A 17,477-nucleotide genomic window follows, 5' to 3' on the forward strand; every position below is an offset into this window, starting at 1 on the left:
ATCAATAAAATAATTCCACTTACAATAGCATCTAAAAGAATGAAATGCCTAGGAATAAGTTTAATCAAAGACATGAAAGACTTGTACATTGGGAACTACAAAACATTACTGAAAGAAGTTAAAGAAGACCTAAATAAATGGAAAGGCAGCAGTGTTCATAGATCGGAAGGCTTAAAATTGTTACAATGTCAATTCTGCATAAAGTGATATACAAATTCAATGCAATCCCTATCAAAATCCCAGCTGCCTGTTTTGCAGAAATGGAAAATCTGATCCTCAAATTCATATGGAATTGCAAGCGGCCCCAAAAAGCCAAAGCAGTTTTGAAAAAGAACAAAGTTGGAGGACTCACACTTCTCAATTGCAAAACTTACTACAAAGCTACAAAAATTAAAACAGCGTGAAGGGGCGTAAATAGACATAGAGTTCAATGGAACAGAACTGAGAGTCCAGAGATAAACCCGCGCATCTGTGGTCAGTTGATTTTCGACAAGAGCACCAAGTGCATTCAATGGGGAAATAATAGTCTTGTCAACGAGTCGTGCTGGAACAGCTGAAAATCCACAAGCAAAAGAATGAAGGTGGACACCACGTCTCACTATATACACAAAATAATTAAAAGTGGATCAAAGACCTAAATGTAAGAGTTAATAGTACAAAACTCTTACGAGAAAACACATGGAAATGTCTTCAGGACCTTGCTGTAGGAAATGGATTTTTAGATTTTACACTAACAGCACAAGCAACAAAAGAAAAATAGACAAATAGGGCTTCGATAAAATTAAAAGCTTTTGTGCACTCAAGGACATTAGCAAGAAAGTGAAAAGACAGCCTACTGAATGGGAGAAAATATTTGGAAATGTATCTCTGTAAGGGTTTAATATCCAGAATGTATAAAGTATTCCTACAACTCAGCAACAACAAAAAAACCTAATTAAAAAATGGGCCAAGGATTGAAACAGACATTTTTCCAAAGATGATATTCAAATGGCTGGTAAGTATAAGAAAAGGAACTCAACATCGTTAGTCCTTGGAGAAACGCAAAGTGAAACTGTGCTGAGTTCCCTTCCACAGCCACCGGCACGGCTCCTGCTGGAAAACTGAAAGCGAGTGCGGGCAGGACACTGGGGAACAGGACACTGAGGAGCAGGACACTGAGGAACAGGACACTGAGGAACAGGACACTGAGGAGCAGGACACTGAGGAACAGGACACTGAGGAGCAGGACACTGAGGAACGGCCCTCGCTGGGGGGTGTGAGACGGCGCAGCCGCTGAGCAGGTGGCTCCTCTGAAAAGCAGACGCAGAATTGCCGTGTGACTGGAACGAGCCCCGAGGAACGGAGGCAGAGCCCTGGCTGAGCAGGGTCTAGCCCAGCAGCGCCCCCCGCAGCAGGGGTGGAAAACTGGTCCAGCCAGGCGCGGACCCCAGAGGACAAATGGGACGATTTCCCTCATGAAATGCTTGGAATAAGCGAATTCAAAGGGGCAGAAGGCGGGACAGTGGCCACCGGGGCGGGGAGGGGCTGGGGTTCCTGCTGAGTGAGAGTTTGGTTTGGGACAAGGAAAACATTTGCAATCAGGTGGTGGAAAAGTTAACACAACACTGTCAAGGGGCTTGATGTTAATGCACTGAAGTCCACTAAAAAGGTTAAAATGACTTTTACGTGATGTGTATTTTACCACAATTAACGGTTTCAGAGCAAATGTGACAAATGCACACAGTGCCCTGTCTGTCCTGATCTGCAGCCTGAAGGACGCTCGGAAGCAACCTGGCGCCTCGAGGGGGTCACGCTGGGGGGATTCATCCATGGAAATAGGAAAGTGCTACAGACCGGGGCTTTCTGTTCTTCATTTCCCGGAGGGCTAGTCACCGGGCGCCACTGACTCCACTCCTGCTGGGGTCCTCGGGGCCCAGGGCTCCCCGGTGGCCTCCATAAAATGTGCCCAGACGCCCACCTCCTCTGGCGGTGCAGACCCCGGGCTGGGCACACGGGGTCCCCCGGCAGCGGGGTCCCTGGCCGGTCAATCTGAGCCCCTCCTCACAGCAGGGGGGAGTCCTGGGGGCGGGGACCAGGGGGGAGCCCCGTGGAGCGGCCGGGCAGGGGGGAGGGGGTGGGAGCCCACGCCAGGCCCGGGGGGGCGGCCTGAGCCCCTCAGCCGCTGGCCCCAGCGAGGAACGTCTGGACCCCAAGGTCCTTGGCATCATCACTGCCCCGGGAGGCCTGGGTCTCGACCCTCAGGCCGTGGCCCCCTGGGTATGGGGTGAGAGGCTGGAGGCCATGACCTCCCAGCCCCCAAGGCCTCACCCACCCCCCAGGGTAGAGCAGGGGCTTCAACCCTGGAGGAGGAGGAGGGAACTTCAGGCAGCTCCTCGCAACACAGGGTTGCATACAGAATAATAAAAACAATAAAAACGAGGGGGGTTGTGGGCAAATAGCCTGAGCCGGGAGTGCCTCCCTGACGTGCTCGGGGTGCGGAACGTCGAGTCTTGCGCGGACGGACACTGTCCAGGGCAGCACCCGCACTGTTGACACCAGAAGCAGGCAAGTCTTGGATGGTCTGTGCTGGACTTCCCTGTCTTGCTTTCTCTGGCCTGTTAGTAACTCCCCTATTTTCTGTGAGAAAATGAAGCTAATAAATACGATGTGGAGCAAGCAGAGGTGCTCTTTGCCTACAAGGCTCTGAGTCCCCTGCTCCCAGAACTTTGCATTTTGTGTCCTTGTTTCATTCCTGCGCCTCCCTCTCAGCAGCAGGGGGGTCCCACGCCACGGGAAGCAGGTGCTGCCCCCAGACGGTGGGCGGGTAATTACCGACTCAATGAACCGGCAGCTCCTTCCCCGGGGAGCCGGAGCGGGGCAGGGCCACGGAGTCCAGGGGTGTGGACGGGGGGCTGCACGGCTCACCCAGCAAGGGGCAGTGGACGTGCCCGAGCCTCCCTGGGGGCCTGAGATGGGGGCTCTGGAGGGCAGCCTGGTCTGGGGCAGGTGGGACAGGTGGGCAGGGGGCAGGTAAGAGGGTGCACAGGTGGACTCGGCCCGGGAGCTCCGCCTGGGGGTCTCTGGGCCGCGACAAGTTCCCCGCGGGAGCTGCCGGCCCTGAGCGTCCCGGGGGGGCCTGTGAGCGCCGTGAGGCAGCCCCCCGCCCTGGCAGCGCGGGGTCTGTTCGCGGCTGTGGGCAGCAGGGGCGTGATGGGGGCGGGAGAGGGAGGCTGGGGGGCACGCCCCGGGAAGCCCACCCCCGCGGAGAGCCCCTGAGCTGGGAGAAGAGGTGTGGGGATGGAGAGGCGGGAGCGCTGGGCGCCCACAGAAGCCCCCGGGACAGGCGCAGGGCTCCCCAACCTCCTCGCCCGCTCTCGGGGTCGGTCCTGAGCCGTCAGTTTCCCGGGGTCTGAAAACACGTTTTATACATTGTCATCGGGCGGTACGTCTGGCCCCTGTCCCCAGGCCGCGACCGGCGGACGGGCCCCGTGTGCTCCTGTGGGTGCGGGAACCCCGCGGAGAGCAGGGGGGCGGCCTGGATGCGGGTTGTTGGAGGAGGGGGTGCGGCCGGCAGACACGGCCCTGGACTCCCCGCCAGCCCCGCGATGTCAGCGCCAGGTCAGCGGCATCTCGGGTAAACCGCGGGTCCCCCCGGGGCGGCACCGCTCGGGCTCACGGCCTCGCCCTCCCAGCCCAGGAAATGCCGCGTGGGTCCAAACCCGGCCGGACGCTGCTTGTTTGTGTGTGACCAGCTGGGCTGCGTTGCGCCCACACGGCTCAGGGCACGGAGGACACCTACGACCGGCCTCCAACCGCCCGAGAGCCACTGGTTCAGACGGTGACAAGTGATAGCTGTCCTCAGGAGTCACGTGCATCTGGGTAGCCACGTACGTATGCGTGTGTGTCCACGCATCTGTGTATCCATGTACGTGTGCATGTCTGTGTCCATGCATCTGCATAACCATGTACATGTGTGCATGTCTGTGTGTCCACACATCTGTGTAACCGTGTATGTACAAGTGTCTGTCCATGCATCTGTGTAACCATGTACGTACGCGTGTCTGTCCATGCATCTGTGTAACCATGTACTTACGCGTGTCTGTGTCCATGCATCTGTGTAACCGTGTATGTACAAGTGTCTGTCCATGCATCTGTGTAACCATGTACATACGCCGTGTCTGTCCATGCATCTGTGTAACTGTGTATGTACATGTCTGTCCATGCATCTGTAACTGTGTACATATGCGTGTCTGTGTCCATGCATCTGCATAACTGTGTACATATGCGTCTGTCCATGCATCTGTGTAACCGTGTACATATGTGTGCGTGTCTGTGTTGTGCCTGTGTATCTGTGTACCCACGTATGTGTCTGCATGTGTGTGCCCTTTCTACACAACTGTGTGTCCATGTGTATCCGTGTGTGTCTGTGTGTGTCCATGTGTTTGTGTGTCTGGAACACACCAGGTCTGTCCACGTCTGGTGGCTGGGAGCTGAGACAGGCAGGAAAAGCGAAATTCTGATGATATTCTGGGCAGACGAGTGAACCCCTGAACTCCCTCCGGGGCTCGAGAGGCCTGCAGCAAAGCCCCTTCCCAGAGGAGCCCCTCGCTCGCCCCCACAGCCCACCTGGCACCTCTCCTGGACACAGGTCTCTGCGGGGCCCCAGGGACGCTGGACACTGGCCCCAGCCACCCACTCACTGCCCCCCAGGCTGCTCACTCGCCTCACTGACCACGGGCCTACCCTCGGGGTCCTCGAGAGGAGACCGTGGTGGACAGATGGGCCACGAGCACTGGACACACCCTCAGGAACAAGGCCAAGGACTGGGCAGGGACCCTCTGGGGGTTGTGAGGAGGGGACACGAGCTCCAGACCCTCTGGCTCCCAGTGGAGACGGACTCCGGGCCCAGTTCTGAGACTTTGCTCCTGGGGGTCGACCCGGAAGGCCGGAGGGAGGGGCAGTGGGGGCGGGGGTCGCTCTGCATGCTGGTTGGGGGCTGCACGTGGAGTCCGGCCGGGGGCCAGGCCGAAGCACCGCCTGGGAACCCCGGTGTGGTGGGGGTTTGAGGCAGGTGGGGCCTCAGCGGGGCGGCCAGAGAGCAGGGAGCCGGAGCCGGGGGCGGGGGCAGCGGGCGAGACGCGTCTCGGGGAGGGACAGGCCCTCAGCTGCCCCCTCGGCCTCCGCCTCCACCCCCAGCCCGTCTGCCCACCCCCCACACCTGCGCCGACCCTCAGGTCACACCGAGAGCCCTGGGCTCGGGGAGGGGCGGGTGCAGCAGCTCAGCCCCCCTGGGAGCCCTCGCGATGGCCTCGGGTGCACTGGACGCTGCACCCCCTGCCCCCTGCGGTCACGTGGGGCCTCGCCAGCAGCGCCCACGCCGCCGCCCACCCCTGGGCCGGAGCAGGACGACTTTGGTGTGAGCCTCCGCACCTATTTAGGGTGCTCATTACTTTTTAAAAGAACTGAGCCCTAAAAATAGTGGACGCGTAGCAAACGTGGAGTCCTCCTCCGGCAAATGCCGCCTGCCCCCCGCCGGAGGGGACGGAATCCGGGCCCTTGGCGTGGACTCTTCTTGTTGCTGTGGAAGAGAGGCTGGGGCTTCCAGAAGCTTCTCCCAGAGCAGCCCCCGGGGCCGGAGACGAGCAGGGAGCACGGAGGGCCCTGGGGCGAGCTCGGGGGCTTGCAGAGCGGACGGGCAGCTGCGGGGACCGGCGTGGGGGGCCTGGGGTGGGCCGGGGAGGGGGTTCCGGGGTGCTGGCAAGACAGAGGGGCGAGCGGAGGCCGTGGGGAGTGCGGCCGGCAGTGGACGCCATGTGGCCCCTCGGGGGACCCCCGCCCCCATGACCCGGAAGGTGGGACACTTGCGGAGAAGGCACAAGGGAACCCCGAGGCCCACACAGGGTCAAGCGGGGTCCTGACACCTGGCAAATGCGCAGGCCAAGCAGGGGGCCCCGCCCCACTCCAGGGGTGCCTGCCTGCGTCCCCCTGAAACCAGGGCCTGCTCTGGCCTTGCTGCTGTGGGAAGGTTGTGGCCTCCGCCCCTCGGGTGCTGGGGGTGGGGGTGGCACTGTCAGTCGTGCCAGTGCCCCCGACACCCCTGCCCCCCACAGCCGCCCTGCCAGGCTGCCCTGGATCCACGGTTGCAGGTTCCAAGGGACCCCCGAGTGCATCAGCCTGGGCAGGCCAGAGGATCAGTGCCCACAGCGGACGAACGGGGCAAGGGCAGGAGGGGGAGAGGGCGGGCAGCCGCCTGGTTCCGCCTTGAGTTCCCTGAACCACGGAACTCGCAGGCCACTGCCCTTCAGGCTCAGAGGAAGGGGATGTGCGTCGTGAGCTGACGGCCGCGGTGGGCTTGGGCGCCAGGATGTCCCCTCTCTCCCAGCAGTGAGGAGCCGACAGGTCAGCGCCACGCAGCTGTGAGGTGCCTGGGACGCCTGGTGCCCTCCACCATACCTGGTGTCTGTAGCACGGCCAGCTGCCCCAGCCACACGCGGGGGACACAGCTGTGCTCCGGGCCGACACGAGGACGGGCCCAGGACCCTGCCTCGGGCTTGCCCCGACCGCCGGCCCCACACAGCCCTCTGGCCTTGCTGCTGCCGAGACCTGCCTCGGCGCCCACAGCAGGGGCCCCCGGCTGGCTGCACCCCGGGTTGTCCCCACTGCTCCAGGTGCTCCTGGGGGCATCGGGGGCAGCCCTGGGACTGGCCCCAGAGAGCTCCCTGGGGTTAGTTGGAATTGCCCAGCCCCCTCCCCACTGGTGTCCAGACCCAACCCCAGATGAGCAAAGATTGGTCAGGGGGTGCCCATGGGGCTCTACGCCAGCCCTGCCCCCCAGAGGTGAGGCTGGCCAGGCCCCTGCCAAGAGGTGTCACGGAGGGCAGCTCGTCACGGACAAGGTCACGGCCGAGGGTAGGAAGGACAGAGCCGCCACCAAGCACTGTCATCAGAAAATAGTTTAATTATGTACAGAACCATCATAAGACTGATTACGTGAAATAAGATGTAAATGTACACCTCGGGGGGTGGGGAAGCGAGTGCGCTTAGCAGATGCAATCCTGAGGGGCAGTCACTACACAGACAAATCACCAACCGTGAGAATCGCAGGGAGCGAGAATCAACACTCCTCCAGGACAAGAAAAAGAAACACAAAACATCAACAAAAACCAGTGGCTTTGGAATGGCTTCTCTTCTCGTGGCAGGGAAGGGCGTTCCACCATCAGGGCAGAGGCGGGCGGGGTGGGGCGCCCCATGGCTCGACCCGGCTCTCCGTGGCCCCGACCCCGTGCTCCGTGGCTCCATGGCTGAGCGAGGGGCGTGGTCCCCCCTCAGAAGAGCGGCCGGGAGCCCTGGCTCTCGAACTCTGCCCAGGCGTCGCTCAGCTCCATGAAGACCATCTTGGCGTGCTGCTCGTAGGGCTGCCCCGTGGCCTGCAGGATGAGGGCGTGAGCGCCGGGCCGGGCAGGCCCTGAGGCCCCACGGAGCCGGGCAGCCCCTCACCTTGTCCGGGTGCACCACCAGCACGGCCCGGCGGTACTGCTTCTTCACCTGGCCGGGCGTGACCAGGTCGGCCATGCCCACGGGCACCCAGCGGGTCTCACCGTCCCACAGCACCGTGTGCAGCGTGGAGAGCAGCGCTCGAATGTTCCGCTCCTTGCCATCAACCCACTCGAGGAGCTGGGGGCCCAGGGGACGGGTCAGGGGACGCCCACACCGCGCCTGCAGCCCACCAAGCCTGTCGGCACACGCGCCCCTGAAGCCGGGACAGGCTGCCGCGTCCACTCAGGCCCTCAGGGGGCACCACGTCCACACACGTGCCCGCCCCGCCCCCGGGGAGGTGATTGCTCTTCCCCAGGCCTGTGCGGGGTGTCCAGTGATTCTGGATACTGTGCATCCCCCGCCCCTCTCTGCACCACCACCCGCCCGTCACACCCTGGGGGTGTCCTCACACCCACTCGTGTCCCTGGTGACCCCTCTGAGAGCCCTGAGGTTTCAGTTCCAGGGTGCTCTCTGCAGGCTCTGGGCCCACCGCCTGCTCCAGGGCACCAGAACCCCTGCATGAGACCAAACACCCTGGCACCCTGGGAAGGACAGCAGTGAAGGGGTGGGTGGGGAGGGCAGGGCAGAAGCGGGGCTCTCTGGCCCCGGGCACCGCCCCCTTCATCACCACCCCAGCCTCCAGGTGACCCCGAGGGGCCTCAGGCACCAGGCGGGTCTACCACTGAGGGCCTGGCCCGGCCCAAGGCCCTGGAGCCCTGAGCTGACCCTCCAGGGCCACACCCACCACACACAGGAGTGCGGTCATGACACCCCCCGACCTGTCCAGCCCACCGGCCACTGAACGCGGGCAGGACGCAGGGGCTCGGGAGACCCCACCTGTGCTCAGCAGACCTGTGAGCACCCCCAGCAGGAGCCGAGCCCCGCCCCCATCACCCCCCAGCAGGAGCCGAGCCCCGCCCCATCACCCCCCCCAGCAGGAGCCGAGCCCCGCCCCCACCGCCCCCCCAGCAGGAGCCGAGCCCCGCCCCCACCGCCCCCCCCAGCAGGAGCCGAGCCCCGCCCCCATCACCCCCCCCCAGCAGGAGCCGAGCCCCGCCCCCATCACCCACCCCCAGTAGGAACCCAGCCCCACGCCCACCGCCCCCCCAGCAGGAGCCGAGCCCCCCCCCCAACACCCCACCCCAGCAGGGTCCCCGCCCCCACTGGCCCCCACTGCTGGGCGGGGGCTGTCAGGTGGGGAGAGAGCAAAGGGGAGAAGCAGCGGGACCTTGAGCTTGAGGGGATCCGTCTCTTTGGCCAAGTCCTGCTTCCTCATCTCGGCGATCGTCTTTGGTCCTTTTTTGTCAGATTTAGAGGAAAAACCTTGATTGGGCAAGAGATCTTCAAAGTCGTTTTCTGAAACTTTTGGCTTTTGAGCTAAAAGAGGGAAAATCGTTTATGAGACCCCACAGGTCCCATCTGATCGGCTGTAATCGCGTTCTCACGCCCAGGAGAACCCACTGCACCCTCTCTGTGGCCAAGAAAGAGGAGGATGGGGGGCTCCCAAAAGCGGGGAGAAGCCCCCTTCCCGGGGCGGGGGGGAAGATGGGCCCTGGCTCACCCCAGCCACCCCTCCAGCTCCTGTCCTAGCTCATCCTCTGGTGTTCAAGGGAGACTGAAAAAGGGGAACCGTCTGATTGGGCTTATTTTTAGGGCCCCAGGCCTTTCCCTTCAGGGCCCTGAGGCACCAGCAGAGGCCGAGGCGGTTCAGGTGGAGATGTGCAAAGGACACACAGGGGCTGGGGTCTCCCCAGGCTGACGGGACTGACCGGGACAGGGACGGGAGACTCTTCCCTTGCAGCTCAAAGATGGCTCATCTTTCGGGGACTAGACTAGGCGCTGGAGGAAGTGAGCCCCGTCTCACCTTTAACCTCTCCCTGCAAGCACTGCAAAGGCCACCCAGGGGGAGAGGACCTTACCGAAGGTGGGCGTGCGCACACCCCGCTCCTCTCGCCCCCCAATCACGCTGAAGTTCGGGGTGTAGTTCGGCCTTGGCTGAGGACAGGCCTTGGCAGGGGGCGGCTTGGCCTGGGGGGTCCGTGGGGTGCCCGGGGGCCGACTCGTCTGCCAGGGGCCACTGCCTGTCTTGGGGGTGAAGCCACCAGGGAGGGGTCCGCCAGCCGAGCCTGGGGGGAGAGTGCACGTGTGGGTCCGCAGGACAACCCCACAGGCTGCCCGGCCACAAAAGTAGGGTGCACATGCTGGAGATGCACCGTCTCAGGACAGAACACATGCTCAAGGCTGTGGGGGACACCACTCGGCCCAACCGCACAGGCCAGGCTGTGGCCACCGAGGACACCCCAAGGCCAGGCAACTCCAGGCCAGGCGGCCGCCAAGGTGACCCCACCCCAGTCCTGCAGTCAAGGTGACCCCCCATTACTCCCCACGGTCCAGTGTCAAGGCAGCCAACGAGCTGGCCCCGTCCACAGAGTGGACTCAGGCCTCCTGTGTGCGTGTGCGGGTATGTGCAGTTTCACCACTCGCAGCGACGGATCCCGACGCCTGCCCCCCCACCTCCTGCTCCACCCCTGCTGCCAACTCTGGCCCTGGAAACACGAATTTGTTTGTCTCTGTAACTTCATCATTTTGAGTGTTTTAAAAACAGAACCGTGCACTTTGCTGCCTTCACTCAGAGGAACGTGCTTGAGCTTCCAGGAAGCCCCAGCTCGTTCCTCCGCTGTGGAGGTGCCCGTTGGACGGACCCACGGTGCTCTGTGCCACTGCTCACCCCGAAGGACACCTGGGCTGCCTCCGGCTTCTGGCTGCCACAAGCCTGCCGAGAACGTCCACGCTCGCGCTTGCTGCCCAACGGGAGCTGAGTGGTGGGGTTTTAAGAAGCTGTGAAACTCTCATGAGGGATCTGCTTCTCCCGGTTCCCGTCCGCATCCCCACGGTGGCTCTCAGCGAGCTTCACATTTCCCTAAGGCTAACGCGGGGGCGCGTCTGCAGTGCTCACAAACATCCGGCCACCCTGGCCACGGCCCCCACACTGCCTGCAGTCCTGAGCGCTTGTTTCTCCTCTGCACAGCCGAGGTGCGGGCCTCTGTCGGACGCCTGGTTTCCAAGTATCTTCCCCAGTCTGTAGCTTGCCTTTCATCCTCGCTGCAGTCACGGAGCAGAAGTTTAATTCTCAAGAGTTGAATTCCTCATTTTCTCTTTCTGGATCATGGTGTACATGCTGTGACCGAAAGCGTCTGCCTCTGTTTCTCCCAGGGGCTTCACAGCTTTGCGTCTTCCTCTGCACCTGGAGTCGCTCCGGGCTAGCAGCTGCATGAGGGAGGCTGAGGCCAAGGTTCCCTTCGGCCTGCGGACGTCCGACTGCATCAGCCCCTGGCCACAGCAGCCGGTCGCCCGCGTGTCCATCCCCGTCCTGCCACCCTCAGCCAACACCACCGCCTCCGACTCGGTGGCCATAGAGCAAAAACTGCAGCTAGGTGCAGGGACTCAGGCCCCTTGTGCTCTTCCTCCACCACAAAATCCCTCCAGCTGCTGGCTCCCGGGGAGGCGGGCGCTGAGCCGTGGCCCCTCCGCCTCCCCCCATAGTTGGGTGTTCCCTGTAAGAATCCCGTATGGGCTGTCAGATGTCTGCCTCTTGTTTTCTGAGGCTGCACGTGGCAGCCTGCCATCCGAGTTTCACTGGGTACGCTGCTAAGCACATAGAAACAAATTATTTTTGTGTGTTGATCTTGTATCCCACAACCTCATTAGTTCTGGAAGGTTTTTGTGGATTTCTTGAGATTTCCTACATTGGCAGTCATGTCATCTGCAAACAGGAACAAATTTATTCTTTCCAGGTCAGATTTTGCTTCCCGCTCTTGCCTTACGTGCAGGCGAGGACTCCCAAGAGCCCGGCAGGAGGGACACCTGGCCTTGCTCCGTGCCGGGAGGCTGTGGCAGCGGCACCTGCTGGGTACAGCTGACCCGTGTCCCCCAAAAGCTGTACTCCAAGTCCCAACCCTGTTCCTGTGAGTGTGGCCTGTGATCTGGAAATAGGGGGTGTGCCAGTTTGGATGTATCATGTCCCCCAAAACGCCATTATCTTTGATGCAATCTTGTGGGGGCACTTACTAGTGATGATTAGGTTGGAATCTTTGTTTCCATGGAGATGTGCCTCAATCAATTGGGTGAGACCTTTGGATAATTTCCATGGAGGTCTTCATTAAATCACTGGAGTCCTATAAAGAGTTCGCAGACGGAAGGCGCAGGAAGCTGTAGCTAAGACAAACACCTCGAAGACGGCCGTTGGAAGCTGACGCTGACATTTTGGAGAACGCCACTTTGAAACGCAACCTGGGAGCAAGCAGATGCCAGCCATGTGCCTTCCCAGCTGACAGAGGTTTTCTGATGCCAATGGCCTTTCTCCAGTGAAGGTACCCTTTGCTGAAGGAGATTTTATGGCCTTAAGACTGTAACTGTGTAACCAAATAAACCCCCTTCATAAAAGCCAATCCATTTCTGGTGTTTTGAAAAACGGCAGCACTAGAAAACTGGAACGGGGGTTTCACGACATGCTTAGTTCATATAAGTCAACCTAGATTTGGGGGGGAAGGGCTCTAAAGCAATATGACTAGTGTTCTTAAAAAAGGGGAAATGAGGACACAGATACAGACAGACGGCGGGAAGATGGCCCTGTGGTGACACAGGTTGAACTGAAGTGTGGCGGCTGTAAGCCAAGGGACAGCAAGGGCTGTGGGGAACCCCTGAAGTGGGCCGAAGCCAGGAGGGGCCTCCCCAGAGGTTGGGAGGGGTGCAGCCGCCAACACTGGGACTTCGGGTCTCCAGAACTGTGAGACCTGAGATTCTGTTGTTGTGAAGCCCAGTTTGGGGTCCTTTGCTAGGGCCGGTGCTCGTGACCCCGTGGAGGACGCGCCCTGCCTGGGACTGGGTGCCGGGTGCTGTCGGGTACTCCCCCTGCTGGGCCGACACGAGCCGACACGATCGCTCGTCCTCCTCCTTTAGGTGGTCAGTGTGCTAACACAGCAGGTCACGTCCACTGATCTGCAGACACCGAGCCAGCCTCGCGTTCCTGAGGAAATCCCACTTGGTTGTGATGCATAATTCTAATATGTTGGCAAATTCTATTTGCTGATATTTGTTCACGACTTTTGCCTCGCTGAGCAGATGGCAGATGCTGCCCAGTCCTGACCAGAAGGCGGGAACTGGCGGACTCGAGGCCCATCACCTTCCAGGACAGTCAGAGAAACGGATGCAGCGGCTGCCGGGGTGGGGGTGGCCAGCCCTGGGACCCTCTCCACTTTCTCCTGCACCTGCCCAGCCTGCAGGGACATGGTCTGAGCCACCACACGGCCCCCAGGGTGGGGGCCCCGACCCCACCCAGCCCACCCCCCCAGAGCTGCACCCCAGTGGGCAGCATACGTGGCCCAGGCCCTGCAGAGTGTGTGTGCTGCTGCCATCCCTGCCCCTCACTCCACGGCCTCTGCACACCCCCCGGCACGTTCTCCTCACCTGGGAGGCCTGAACCAAGGTCGCCGAGGTCAGCAAACGGGTCCAGGCTCTGAGCCTTGGCCTGGCTGCAGGAGGGGCCGGGAGGGGCTGCCGGCTGCCCCCCCGAAGGACGGAGGGGACCTGTGGAGGACAGAAGCGTGAGAACGAGGTGCCCTCGCTGTGCCTTCCGGACCCTTCTCCCACCCTCAACGCTGTCACTGTGTGCTCAGCGTCGGCACTTACAGAGCCTCGGGAAAGATGCACCTTGTTCCTTGAATTCTGGTTGCAATAGTAATTTCAAAGCGAGAGAGGACACAAGAGTTAGCCAGTTTTGCTTCGCTCTCTTCTAAGACGCCCTGTGATGTAACAGCTGCCCTACACTCCTGTCCAGCTCAGGTAACAAAATCCTTTTGGAAAATAATTTAGCAATTTGTACCAAGAACCAACTAATGTTCACTTAGTTCTTTCTGATTTTAGGATTCTACTTCCTGGTGTCCACCTAAATTCCGGAAAAGTTGAGAATATTCCAAGTGTGAAACAGAGTGCAATAATCCAGCAGGCTACTGTATCACCAAATATCAAGCAGCCATTAACAATGGCCGCTTCTCTGTGCATAAGGAGCTCTTCTAAACCCAGGGAAAAAGGGGAAACCCCTATTTTAAAAAATGAGCAAGGAACATGAAACAGTTCTGAAAAGGAAAACAAATAATCAAAACCACACAAAACACGTCAGCCCCACTGGTGAGGAACACATGCAGATCGAGATGAGTCTGGGGGTTGTTTGTGCAACTTTCGTACTCTCGGGACAGGAGCTGCTCCTGGGTGGACACACTCAGGGCACGGCCTTGTGAACAAAGACACGCCAGGAGCTGCCCAACAGGACAGAACCACACGGTGGACGGGTGTGAACTGTGACCCCAGCTGCACCCTCACCCCACAGCTGGACACATGGACGCCTACAGGACAGAGGGACGCGCTCAGTGTGCTGGGGGCACAGTGGTCTGAGGAGACGTGTGGTGGCACAGGTGCAGCCTGCAGGACAGACGAGTCGCACCTGTGAGCCAGCGAGGGGACTGTGAGGGGGCACTGAGGGGACACTGGGGACAGCGAGGGCACACTGAGGGGACACGGGACAGAGATAGGACTCTAAGGGGACACTGGGGACGGCGAGGGGACTCTGGGGTGACACTGGGGACGGCGAGGGGACTCTGGGGGGCACTGGGGACGGCGAGGGGACTCTGGGAGGACACTGGGGATGGCGAGGGGACTCTGGGGGGACACTGGGGACGGCGAGGGGACTCTGGGGGGACATGGGACGGCGAGGGGACACTGAGGGGACACTGGGGACGGCGAGGGGACACTGAGGGGACACTGGGGAGAGTGAGGAGACACGGGACAGCAAGAGGACAGTGAGGGGAAACTGGAGACAGTGAGGGGACACTGGGGACGGCGAGGGGACTCGGGGACACTGGGGACAGCGAGGGAACTCTGGGGGGACACTGGGGACGGCGAGGGGACTCTGGGGGGACACTGGGGATGGCAAGGGGACACTGAAGGGACACTGGGGACGGCGAAGGGACTCTGAGGGGACACTGGGGACGGCGAGGGGACTCTGAGGGGACATCGGGGACAGTGAGGGTGCACAGGGTGGCAGGGAAGTGATGGCACCCTGAGCACCTTCCGCGTGCCAGCTCCCTTCTGGGGTGCGTGGGAGGTGAGTGTGTTGTTTGGGAAATGGGAGAAGGAACTCGTGACGTTCAGGCCCACGCCGCTGAGCAGGGAACCTGGGTGCGGCCGTACCTTCTGCAGGCCTGGGGGCCGGCATGGGCGCTGGGGGCTCGGCCCAGGTGTCCCACCCCCCAAGGAGGTCTGGGTGGCTGGCTGAGGCCGCCACCTTGCCAGGCTCTGCCGGGAGGTCCCCTGCGGAGAGAGAAGAGAGCAGCTGGGGGTCCCCACCTCCGACCTCCCACCTCGGGCCTCGTAGGAGCGGGGCCGCCATTCATCGGCCCAAAGGCCAGTCCTGGCAGGACAGCTGCAAGACCCTCCCTGGGGGCACCAGATCCAACAGCCTCCCTTGCGGGCAGCAGGGTCCAGGCCAGGTGGGGATGTGGGAGGATGCAACACCACAGTGGGCCTGGAGGGTTCCTAGGGGGCGCCCTCATGCAGGGCCACACACACAGGCTGACCCAGGCCCCAGCATCGTCAGAAGCTGCACTGAGACCTGCCTGAGAGGCAGGTGGGGGACGAGGCAGGTGGGGGGACAAGAGAGGGGACTGGGGAGGGGGCGAGTGGCAGGCGCTGCTCCCAAGGCCTGAGGGCCCTGCCTGTGCCATGAGCTGTGGCCCGGTCACTGCTGGGAGAACAACTCGTATCTGCAGCTAAGGGTCCCGGGCTCCTCAGGGGCGACCCCTGCCCTGCCTGTCCTCTCTGGACCCTCCAGAGCACGGTGCTTGAGGATGGCCACCTCCCCAGAGGACAGACGGCCTGCTCCCCAGGCCCCTGGCTACAGCCCTGCGCCCTAAGTGCCCTGGGCCCCACAAGGTCTCGGTGATCTTCCCCCAACATAAGCCAGACCCGCCTGCTCCACCCCGCAAGCCCCTGCCCGCTCCCCGTCCCTGCTCGGGCCTATCTCCCTCCCGGGCTGCCCCAGCTGCCTGAGCCCTCCCTGCCCGTGGCAGCCCCCTGGGCGCATGCCCACCTCCCGCGCCCTCCTGCTGGGCCTTCTTTCCAGCACTGGGCTCCCAGAACCCCTGCTCCCGTCCTCTCACCCCACTGCTCACAAGCTCCGTGCCCACAGCCACGGGCTGGGGCTTGCACCCCAGTGTACATGCAACACACCCGCTGGACACGCACGTCGGGGGCTCAGGGGAAGCACAGGCGTGGCCGGGGGAGTTGGGGCTGCCCAGGGACGACCTGGAGGGCGGGTGGGGAGAGCCTGGCCAGGGCTGGGCTCTGCGGGACACGGGCGGCCACTCACCCAGGTGCAGGAAGTCGGCACTGCAGGACGGCGGGGGAGCGCTGTGGGTGGTGGGGAAGGCGGCCAGGGCGTCGGGGTGCAGAAGCTCGCCGAGGGGGCCGGCATCAGACGCCATCGGGAAGGGGTCAAACGGGTCGGCTGAAGAGAACCAGAGCGCGCAGGAGTCAGGAACGTGGCGAGGAAGCCACACGCGCCCCTGGCACACAGCCAACGCTCAGAGGACTCGCGCGGAGGCCCCCAACCTGGCGCACTCGGGCCCCGAGGAGGAGCGCGTCAGCACCAGCCGGGCACTCGCCGCAGCACAGCCGCTGCCTTCAGCCACCCAAATTCCCCCTCAACGCCCCCCCAGACTTCTGATACCCCAGGAAGGACAGACGGACGGACGCTGTCCCATGGAGACCGCAATGCCCATGAGACCAATGGGCCCACGGCCTCGGGGGACGGGAACGGGAGGACGGGACAGGTGTGACAGTGCCAAGCGGCTCTGGGGGAGGCTCCGAGTCGAGGGCTGACCCTCCAGTCCTGCCAACAGTGTGAGGTCCGAGCCGTGGTCACACAAACACGTCCCTCTTGGCATCTGCACGCAGCCACTGGATGGGCTCATTGCGAGGCCAACAGAGGACAAGCTCATGCTCATTTCAAGGGACAGACAAATGCACGAGCAGTGGCCAAGGGCTGGACAGACAGGACTGCGCAGAGGCCGAGGCTCTGGCAAGCAGGGGCTCCAGGCAGGGTGTGCACAGCTGAGCCCCAAGGGACGTACCGGTGGGAGGGGGCGCCCCCAGGGGTGGGGCTGGGCTGGTGAAGAACAGGTCGGGGTCTCCGCCCAGCAGGTTGCCCGTGGGCCCCTCGGGGGTGGCCGTGGGGGGTACGAGCAGGCGGCTGAGCAGGTCAGTGTTGCTGGAGGCCCCAGAGGCCGGCACTGGGGGTGCCGTGCCCGGCCCCACCTCCGAGTGCAGCCCCAGGAGATCGACATTGTCATCCGGTGGGGGCTCGGGCCGTGGGGTCGGCAGCCCTGGGTCGGGGCCCAGGCTGGAGGTGCACCCCGGCTCATCCCCATCAGCCGGGGGCTCCCTGGGGAAGGCCCCGGCGTCCTCGTCGGACGGCTCGCTTCCATCTGCGTCTTCATGTAGGACGGGCTCGCTTTCCCTGAGGAAGCTGTTTTCTCTGTCAGTTTCTGATTCTTTCTCTTCTGTGAAAAAAATGCAAACCAGAAAGAGACAAGTCCGCACGCGCGGTGCCTTGGGGACGCTGACTCCAGGAGCCGCAGCACCGCTACAGCAAGGCGGACCCTGACTCGGCGGACCCTGGCCCTGCCTGAAAGGGCTCCCGGCCAGACGAGCTGCAGCGGGTGCCCACAGCGCAGGGGCACCCAGGCCAGCTGCTCAGGATGGCACAGGGACAGGTGGGAGGGCCCTAAGGAACATGCCGGAACACAGTGGGCTGCTCCCCCGAGGCGTGGAAGACAGACAAGGGGAGTTCTGAGGGCCCCAATGTGGACAAGGCGCATCCTGGGGCGGCCCCTTGGGCTTCCAGCCCC

At 62.1% G+C, this 17,477-nt stretch overlaps 1 protein-coding gene across 3 annotated transcripts in view; it reads right to left on the minus strand.

The window, feature by feature from the left end:
• Window positions 1-6,917: 6,917 nt before the first annotated feature.
• The window catches only part of GAK (cyclin G associated kinase), an 83,874-nt gene continuing 73,314 nt past the window's right edge, over window positions 6,918-17,477 (minus strand). For all 3 annotated transcript variants that reach the window (XM_037829177.1, XM_037829178.1, XM_037829179.1), the window contains 8 exons: window positions 16,701-17,129; window positions 15,938-16,075; window positions 14,761-14,880; window positions 12,982-13,101; window positions 9,435-9,641; window positions 8,744-8,892; window positions 7,477-7,653; window positions 6,918-7,406 (listed from right to left, as the gene is read on the minus strand). In XM_037829177.1, coding sequence (XP_037685105.1) covers window positions 7,305-7,406; window positions 7,477-7,653; window positions 8,744-8,892; window positions 9,435-9,641; window positions 12,982-13,101; window positions 14,761-14,880; window positions 15,938-16,075; window positions 16,701-17,129 — 1,442 coding nt within the window. In that variant the 3' untranslated portion in view covers window positions 6,918-7,304. The remainder of the gene's footprint in view (window positions 7,407-7,476; window positions 7,654-8,743; window positions 8,893-9,434; window positions 9,642-12,981; window positions 13,102-14,760; window positions 14,881-15,937; window positions 16,076-16,700; window positions 17,130-17,477) is intronic.

This window comes from Choloepus didactylus, chromosome 3, assembly GCF_015220235.1.
Source record: "Choloepus didactylus isolate mChoDid1 chromosome 3, mChoDid1.pri, whole genome shotgun sequence".
Lineage (NCBI taxonomy): Eukaryota > Metazoa > Chordata > Mammalia > Pilosa > Megalonychidae > Choloepus > Choloepus didactylus.